This window comes from Echinops telfairi, unplaced genomic scaffold (assembly GCF_000313985.2).
Source record: "Echinops telfairi isolate 266 unplaced genomic scaffold, ASM31398v2 ScPeMD7_5592;HRSCAF=6446, whole genome shotgun sequence".
NCBI lineage: Eukaryota > Metazoa > Chordata > Mammalia > Afrosoricida > Tenrecidae > Echinops > Echinops telfairi.
The window spans coordinates 31842506-31852266 of NW_022109491.1; the positions used below are offsets into that span (position 1 = coordinate 31842506).

Consider the following 9761-nt stretch of genomic DNA (forward strand, 5'->3'; position numbering starts at 1 on the left):
ATAAAATGGCTGATGCTGAAAATCAACAGGTACTCTTTGCAAACCTAGGCTCATTCTCGAGAGCAAACCCTGTATAATTTTGGTTTTCTTTCTTGTGGTTCTAACACCATAACTGTGAATAAAATAGTATGGATAAAGGCACATTGGTCAGTCTAGTTGTAGGAAACACAAGCCATTCTAGCCACATGGAAAGGAAGGCATGTGAACCAGGGACTTGGGTGTGAAGTATTGTTGGTGGCTCCAGGATGTATCTCCAGAAAGCACTGCAGGCTGGGTTGCCAGGGGCGCACGGTATCTCACAATGACAAAGGTGGACATCATCCCATTAGATGTGCTTTTTAACATATGCTGCTGCAGAGAATTAAATGTCTGCTCCTCACACAACTCTGTGGGATCCATTCACAACCGGAACTCAAGCTGAAAAGGGAATGCGTTCTTCGCTTTAGTTTCTGCTCTGTTACCCAAACTAGCTGTATTGTGGAGCCATGCTTGGTCAGGGATCTGACAGCATTCTGCAGCTCTAGGGAAAATGTGTCCCCCACCAAACCTGTTGCAAATCCTAACCTCTGTGCCTGTGGTTATAATCCCACTTGGAAATTATTAATAAGGCAAGATTAGTGTATGGTATGTCTTGATGTAATTTCCTTTCAGCAACCTAGAAAGCAGAAAGGGGGAAAGATACCAAGTGGCAAGAAGATCAGGCACGAGCAGAAGCTCAGAAGAGACCAGGGCCTTCCTCTAGAACAGCAGAGAGAGAGAGAATTCTCTTGGAGCCAGCACCCTGTATTTGAACTTCTAGCCACCTAAACTGAGAAAATAAAGTTCTGTTTGCTAAAGCCGCCCCCTTGGGGGTATTTCTGCCACAGCAGCACTGGAAAACTAAGACCACCACAAACACTTTCTTGATCAGGGCTACAACTGAGAAGAGTGAGGTACTGGAATTTCTGGGTTGGTAAATTAACACCTTTAAATGTAAACCTGGGGTGATAGATCCTGTATTTTTTCCAATATATATCAAATTTGGGGTACTGGACCACAGACAAGCCTAGCGAACATGGTAAGGAGCCCCCACTATCTGAACAGAGTTGTGAGTCAGTGCTGCCCACAGTGACTGGTAGGTGGGTCCTGGCCTACAAAACTAGTCTGAAGAACAATCAGCTCATGGGAGATGGTTTTGATCTTTTAGGAGATGGGGCCCAGAGAGCTTACAATAGCTTAACCTCCCCCAGGACCAATAATGAGAGTAGCGATACCAGGAGGGGAAGGGGAAGGTGGGGGGAGAAAGTGGGAACCAATCACAATGATCTACATATAACCCCCTCCCTGGGGGGTGGACAACAGAAAAGTGGGTGAAGGGAAACATCGGTCAGTGTAAGACATGAAAAAATAATTTATAAATTATCAAGCATTTGTGAGGGAAGGAGGGTGGAGGAGGGAAGGGATAAATGAGCTGATATCAAAGGGCTCAAGCAGAAAGAAAATGTTTTGAAAATGATGGCAAATATACAAGGTGCTTGACACAATGTATGTATGTATGTATGTATGTATGTATGTATGTATTGACTGATTAAAAAATAGCTTAAGCTACTTAAGAACAGGGGTATGTCTAGTCTTTAGAATCTGGTACATGATTGTTTCTAAATATTGAGTAAGGAAAATAAATTTAGTTCAGTTGGCCACCTGGGGAAAGGGGATTAACACCAACAAAGCCAAAAGTGGTGGTGGTAGTGTGAGAAATAGCCTCATTAATCCATCACAAATTGATGCTACACAAAGTACATTGGCAATCATTTCATTTGATAACATCTCAGATTCAATGTGCAGAAACAGTGAAAACTGGAAAGAGATCCAGACCTGTATTTACTTACAATATCAAAAGGGTGTTATCTAACTCATTCCACCAACGATCAATTTGTTCTTAACAGGACAAGACTAGAGCGCCCAGCCTTGTATCCCCTTACTCGGGGTATCAGTGCATCCGAGTTCATGTATTTGCACACCTGCTTTAACTGGAAAAAGTGAATGAGAGTAGTAGTACTTTTCCAGCTGGGTTTTATGGAGGCCTGGTTTGTAAAAATGTGAACAGCAACATTCCTTTTTTATTCTTGAGGAATGCAAGATAAGACACTGGAAACTAATAGCCGAAGAAAGCCACTGTAAGCCATTGCATTCAAAAGTAAGCAATTTTCAACAGTGCTAATGTGTTTCAAAACTTTCATAAGCAAAGTTCTTATATTTGTACTCCTTTGTAGGTACTGTTAGCTGCCATAGAGTTGGTCCCTGACAAAATGTGAGCCAATGTATTATGGAAAAAATGCCCAGTCTAAAAGGAGACACCCAGGCATTTCTTCCTATTCCTCGTCTATAAACTGTTAAATCCTACACAGCAGCATAGCAACATGCGTGTTTCCCATGACGTGTGTGATGCTTAAACACCAGGTGCATTGGTCAGGAATTGAAATCAGGTTTCCCACAAGGCAAAAATTTTACCAACCACCACCATGGCCTGTCCTTTCTCTCTTTAATTCTAACAATTTTATTGACATCATCCACATACCATACAATGAAATGGTTTAAATAGATTAAAAATAGTTGTACAACGATCACTCCAATGTTTTAGAACTTTTTTTTTCTATTCTTGTGAATCCTCCATTCTTTCATGTGAACTTGGCTGAAACCTCCGAGGGCTGCTTCTTTTTTATGCTATGAGTCATAAATAGGCTTGATGGCAGTAAGGGATTTTTTGTTTTCTGTTTGTTTGAAGACAAGCCTTTAAGACCCCAGATGTTATTCTTTCAGGTAGCTGGGCACCATCTGATTTCTTCATCACACTTTGCTAGCACAACCAAAACTCCAGTGATCTCTTTAGGAGGGCAAGCATAGAGTAGGGTGCTACATCATAAGAACCAATTGTTCTTGGATTATACCTTCCTTAATTTTATATGAACCTTGGTAGTGCGTAGTGGTTAAGGGCTCAGCTACTGAGAGTCACCTGTGTGAACTCACCTGCAGCTCCAAGAGAGAAAGACAGTGATAGTCTTCTTCCATACAAATTACAGACCTGGAAACCCTGTGGGAATTCTGTGTCCTACAGGATGGCTAGGAGTTGGAATTAACTCCACAGTAACTGGTTGGGTTTGTTTTTATTCTGACTGGTAGGTGCTGTTGAGTGGATTTTGACTCAATTGATTCCATGTAACAAAGAACTGGCCTCCACAACTGAATGGTCTAAGGAGCAGTTGTGTAATTGAGGGGTAAGTTAAAGAATCAGACAAAGTCATGCAAGGGCTCACCTCTGGTTCCCTGGAGACTGGAACCAGAGAGAGAGAGAGAGAGAGAGAGAGAAGGCAAATGGATTCTCTCACAGGCTTATATAATCTCGGGCAAGCAAGCCACATTGTATATATACAACAGGAAGGGAATGTTTTAGAGGTATACACGTGCCAGGAAGGTACGTAAGAAACAAGATGAGTGGGTTCTAGACTTAAGATGATGGCTTAACCTTGGTCATCTCTGAGCTGACTTGACCGTAGGTGTCCCTGAGCTCTTCTTCAGAGGAGCAATCTATGATCCTTATCAGAAGAAGTGGGCTGTACTTGGGTGGTCTGCGCATTCTTGATGGTAGACAACCTTCAAGCAATTGACCTTCAAGCCTGTAGTAGCAACCAGGTGCTTGTAAGCAGCATCTTAAAAGTGGCATTATTACAGGGGACATTGTGGGGAATGACTTTAATTGAGAATGTGACTGGGATTTATCTCCAACTCATGACGTGAAGGCCTCCCTCCACCAGTCTGCCTCCCAGACTCCTTAAATAGGAGTTTCGAGAATTTGTCCTCATATACTCTTCATAGTTCTCAGTTTCCCACAATTGGGGTTTCTCTGTTGTAATCTTTACCTGAGCATGATGCCAAGTCGTTCTTCACTAATCTTTCAGTTATTAAACCTGTTTCAAATCAACTAAAGTTCTCAGGATTTGGTGGGGAGGAATAAATTATCTTGTACTCATATTTGAAAGTTCCTCTCAGGGAAATTATTAAAGATCACAGTATTAGTTCAATTTTTGCCCTGCTGTTGGATGAGATGGTTTATTATCTTTCAAAAACTCAGTTACACATTCTAAAATGGAAAGGATTTTTTTTTGGGGGGGGGGTGTCATGGCTGCCTACGGCTCCTACAGGAACAAACCATATAAAATGTCCTGACTGAAGAGTTAGTTGTTCATAATTTCTAATAACATACAATACTTTTTCAAGAAGGGATGAAGAAAAAATTGGCACTAAAAGTTGTCATAAAACCAGCTAATTTAGATCTTTTCATAACTTAAAGAGTCAATCACCGAAGCTGGGGAGAGTTCCTCTCTACAGTCCAAAGGTGTTGATGAGCCTTGGCCCTGCCACTAAGGCAACACGCGTTTTGAATCCAAATCCAGTCCGTTCCTTCTTTTCTCCTGAAGTCCTTGGCTGTGCAGTTACTACAATGGCTCACACCTGTGTTTCCACTCGGGTTACTTGTTATTCAAAACCCTTTCTGTCCTTGTTTAATGTCAATAGTTACAGTTACAGTCCCCTCTTACAACTCTCCTTGAATCCCAGAGAAAAAGGTGTGTTTTCCTGGTTCCTCTAACTTCCATTCCATAGTTTTTACATAAGACTCATTTGAAGAGCAACTTTCTTTACATAAGCATCACCATCTTTCAGGTCTATGGAATAGAAAGTAGTTCAGCTTATTGTGTCCCAGACCACACAACTTAATACAAGTAAGACGCCTCCTACAAAGGAGCTTTAAAAGTTTGCAAAGAAAACCCAAAATTCCATTATCTTTTAAGTCCATTTTTTCACCTCCTTGTATGTTTCTCAGAAACCCAAACTCACAGCCATGGAGTCAATGCTGACTCAGAGACCCGCGATGGGGCTCAGAGACGGTTTACTGTTTACAGGAGTAGAAAGCCCGGTCTTCCTCCTGGTGGAGCGGCTGGTGATTTCAAACTGCCGACCAGGGGGATCACAGCCCAACCCCTAACCACCGCCACCAGGACTCCTCTTTCTAGAATCTCTCAATTTATCCAAACAAATTATTAATAATTTATTTGAGATGGGGTTTCTCTTCGAAAAGCTGATGCTTCCAAAAGCACTGACAACTGAGAACATGGTGACTGTTTGGTAAAGTTAAATTTTTTTTAGCAAACAGGTAAGATATTGTTACTGACAGTAGTCAAACTTTGAGCACTTTGCAATTCACTAAACTCATTGACTTAAGGGCCCTCTAGCATTATTAAAATGGCAGGACAATACTACCCTCTAGGGGTAGAATTTTTATCTACAATTTCCTCCTCAAGGGTTAGGGACAAAAAATTAGGAGCTACAGGCATAGTTCCATTGCCATTGCATAACAAAGATTAGTCACCGCTTTGAACATTTTTGCTTTCAAAATTCTAGTCTCCCACTGCCAGTCTGATTATTCAAGGTCAATGATTTACAGCCCTTTCTCTTTCCACGTTCCTTTGCTCTGTGTGGAATCTGAAGCAAAAACTATTTAGATGAAGTATACAAGTTGGGATAAGGTGCCTGACCAGGATATTTTGCCTTAAAAAAACATTTTACTGGGAGCTCTTAGAGATAGTATAATATAATAATATAACAGTGGATAATATAATTCACTGTTCGATCACTCAAGTAGTAGTATACAATTGCTACCACAACAGTTTCAAAACATTTTCTTTCTTCTTGAACTCCTTGATCAGCTCCCCTTTATCCCCTCCCTCCCTCACCATACCGCCTCTACTCTGCCCCCCCACCCTTATTTTCTTTTTCTTTCTTTATTTGTCATATCTTACACAATCCTATCTATCGATTCACATACAATTCTGTTGTTCTCCCCTTGAGTGGGGTTATACAGTCTTCAATGCTATCAGCTCCCCATCTCCCCCTCCCCTTCCTTTCCTTCTCTTCCAGTACTCAGGGAACCAATAAGCAAATGTGGTGAAGAAAGCCAATGGTGCTGACTATTAAACAATACAGGAGCACCTTATGGCAAAAACCCAATAATATATATTAAGGGTTCAGGGGGCTGGGAGGGTGTGGGAGGGGATAAAAGGGAGCTGTTCTCAAGGAGTTCAAGAAGAAAGCAAATGTATTGAAAATGATGATGGCAACAACTGTACATTTATGCTTGATCTAATGCAGTGGTTCTCAACTTTCCTAATGCTGTAACTCTTTCATACAGTTCCTCTGGTTGTGGTGACCCCCAACCATAAAATTATTTTCAATGCTACTTCATAACTGTCATTTTGCTACTGTTATGAATCGGGCAACCTCTGTGAAAAGGTCGTTTGACCTCACAGGTTGAGAACCGCTGATCTAATGGAACTATGGATTGTAATAAATATGTAAGAGCTCCTAATAAAATGCTTAAAAAAAAAAAAGATATAGCATCTGGGGTCTTAAAGGCTTGTAGTTAGACAAGCAGCCATCTAGCAGGCAAACAACCAAGCCCACACGAGAGAAGTGCACCAGCCTGTGTGATCATGAGGTGTCGACAGAAAGAGCTATCAGTAGTTCAAAAAGACGCAACCAAATCATTGTGTGTGGATGCAGTGGAGACCCAAAATCCTCCTGTCAGATAATTAGACAGTCCTTCACAGAAGGGCCACACGGAAAGGGTGATAAATCCAGGGAACTGAATAGCACTGATGAACCACATAACTATCTGCTACTTCTTTCTCCCCTTACTATTATGACATTATGCATGTTAGATATTTTGCTTTTTGAAGAAAATAATTCTGGTAAAATGAGTGATGAGATAAAATGTATGGCTGGTGATTTTCAAACTCCTGTCCTTGCAGGTAATATTAATCCATTATGCCAGCAGGGCTTTTTGAGGAGTGTAAAGGTAATCATAAAACTCATTTTAGAATTATTGGGAGAATTAAGTGTGAAGCACTTAGCACACTGTTTGGTTACAGTAACTGCTCGGGTTAGGCAAATGAATGACGGCATTATCGAACTTTTCTAATACTCATTTTTGACCTTTGCAGCCCAGTTAATGATCAATGCAGAGAGCTAGCTTTTAAAATTTCCTTTGTTCCCGATACTTTGCTAATAGGATGTAAGCTGTCCAGGAAAGCTCTGGGGGCTCCGCATACCCCTCGGAGGAGGCCTTTGTGCCCGGGATCTCGGGGTTTCTGACCGGACCTGAGATGGCTCCAGCCTTCTCGCAGTGCCATAAGCCGCGCGGCCGGCGGACAGACGTGAGCCCCACCAGCCAGCCGCCAAGTCCGGGCCTTTGGTTTCGGGTCTGGCCGCCTTCCTGCGGGTAGACCAGCGCACCTCCCCTGGCTACTCCGGTGCTGGAAAGCACGGCCGCGGCGGTGTCGCAAAAGCGTCGCAAAAAGCTTCCGTCCTTGTCGGCGGCAGGCCACCTGTATAAGCGGAGCGTGCTGGCGTTGGAAAACTAGTATGGAGGCAGGGGTTGCCCAGGCTCCGTGGGCTCGCCGGGACTTGATGGCGAGGCGGCTGGCTGGTGGGCCGGACTGCTGAGCTCTCGCCTCCAGAGCCCCCGGGCCATGCTGCCCTCGCGCGTGGTGCGCGGCTCGTGGGGGGCCCTGTGCGGCGCCGCCTGGGCGCGGGGGGCGCGGCCGGGTGAGGGGCGCGCCCGCCGGGCTCTGCTCCCGCCGGCGCCCTGCTGCCTGCGCTTCCTGGCGGAGCGCCGGTGGCTGCGTCCGGCCGCGCTCGGCCTGCGGGTGTCCGGCGCCCGGCCGCGGGCCCACTGCTCGGGCGCGGAGAAGGCGGCGCCCGGATCTGCAGCCGGAGGGAGTGCTGCCGCCCAGGCCCCGGCCGGCCGCTGGGGCCCGGCGAGCGCCGCCAGCCTGGTACGTACGGAGGAGGAGGTGCCCGGGCCGGGGTCGCCAGCCCTGCCTGCTGGCGAATCGTGGGCGCCGGCCGGCCGGCCGGCCGAGGACTTGTGAGCCCCTTCTCTGGAGCGTACTCACGGCACGATCCGAATGGTCGGGGTGAATGTCAGGGGCACGGAACCCAGGCCCGCCATCGGTTTGGCCCCGTTAGCTCCGGCGGCAGGCCGGCTCCCCTTTTATCCACGCCCACTGGAAAAACGGCCTTCCCTTCTTGTCTGTTCGTGAAAAGCTTGGGGTTTTCGGAAGCGAATCCCCAGGGTTTAGGGCGAGACTGGGAGCATCTTCAGAAAGATGTGTAATCCTTTCGGTTGGGTTCGCTCTCGGTTTTAGTAACCTTACTGCAAGATGTAGCGTAGTTACATCATTTAAATTGTCGTTTGTGGACCTGTTAGGCTCTTATTGTGGAGAAATATGAAAACTCAGTTCTTGAGGTAAGGAATCCAATAGGTTGGTTCCCCCCCCCCCCAGTTGCCTCCCTTTTACCTATGAATACTGCCCAAGCAGAAGACCCCGGAGCATGAGTGTGAGAGCTGCTATTGATGTCATGTTAGCAAGACTCATGCAATTATTACATCTTCAATTGTTATGTCTTCAGTGGGCCCCTGTCCTGCCTTCATCAGATGTACAGCATGGGTTGAGGGGGCACATCCTGGATGGGGTCCTAGCTCCCTTTGAATGCTGGATGTTTTGAAGTTGCCGAATCCTGACGGAAGCCCTTGCCGGAACACCAGTAGTTGGTCGAGTATGCCACAGGTTATCTGGTTGGGTAATCTGAGATTATCTCTCTTAATTTTACTTTTGAAACCTTTGCAGGTTTTATGATTAGAAACTAATGAGGTGGTTTTAGTTGGACGCTGTTAGGTAGAGCTCAGAAGAACCCCTTTCACTGGTCCGGGAGCATTCGGTCTCTCCTTTTAAATCATCCCAAAGATCTCTTTGCAACTTTGTTTTGAATTTTACTCCAAGAATAGCTCTAATAGTAACGAATTGTCCCCAAGGGCAACTGGTTTATTCTGACCTTGTGCTTTGTTAAATTTTTAAAAAAATTCTCACTCAAGAACTACCTTTGTTTTCTCTCCGAGTTGCAGTGACTTTGGGCCGGTATTTGATTTATTCTGTGTCATGGGATAATCAACAGACTTATCTTTGCTTTTCCCCCCTCTCTCTCTGGACTCTGGAAACACTCTGACCTTTGAGCTTGAGTTTGGAACATCTTCCAAGAATGCTCCCGCTTAATTGTATGTATATGAATGTGTTCTGCTTTCAATAACACACAGAGTACTGCTTCATGATTGGAGATTGCTCTCTGGAAAATGGTACATTTTTCTGTAGCGCCAGTCACTCCTTCAGCAAGTTCAATGTTCGGGGCAAGTTGTGTTTATGACACACACTTCCTGTGTTTAGAGAACACCTTTTCTTTAACGAGTGAATCTTTAAATTTCTTGAAAGGTGCTTTTAGGATAGCAATGGAAGCTTGTACCAAGATTAAGTTTCAGACAAGTTAATTACTGATTAAGACAGGGTAAGTAGAGTTAGTTCTCTTGAGGATAAAGTCCATTGGGTGGGATTGACAATCCTGACTCAGTGGAGAAAAAACAAATCCAGGCTTTAGTCAAAGGCATTTTTGGTGTTCAATTTCTGCCCACTTGTGCAGCGTCCCAGGTTTCTAGGCAGAGGCTTGTAAAAGAGAAAACAGTCTCACGAAACATTCCGTTTTCTGGGAAGGGATGTTCGTCAGAGCAGCTGCCAAACAGCCCTGTGTGCGCCAGCTTTAAGGGCTGAGCTCCAAATTAGGTTTCAAGGAATTGTAGAGCGTCCACCAGGGACTGGCTTTCCAGCAGCTGGGGGGGG

General features: G+C 44.8%; 1 protein-coding gene across 1 annotated transcript in view; it reads left to right on the forward strand.

Annotated features, from left to right (window-relative positions):
* Window positions 1-7453: 7453 nt before the first annotated feature.
* CRLS1 (cardiolipin synthase 1) overlaps window positions 7454-9761 on the forward strand; it is a 24732-nt gene continuing 22424 nt past the window's right edge. Inside the window, 1 exon segment of the mRNA XM_004697841.3 lies at window positions 7454-7868. Within this exon segment, the coding sequence (XP_004697898.1) occupies window positions 7563-7868 (306 nt within the window). The 5' untranslated portion in view covers window positions 7454-7562.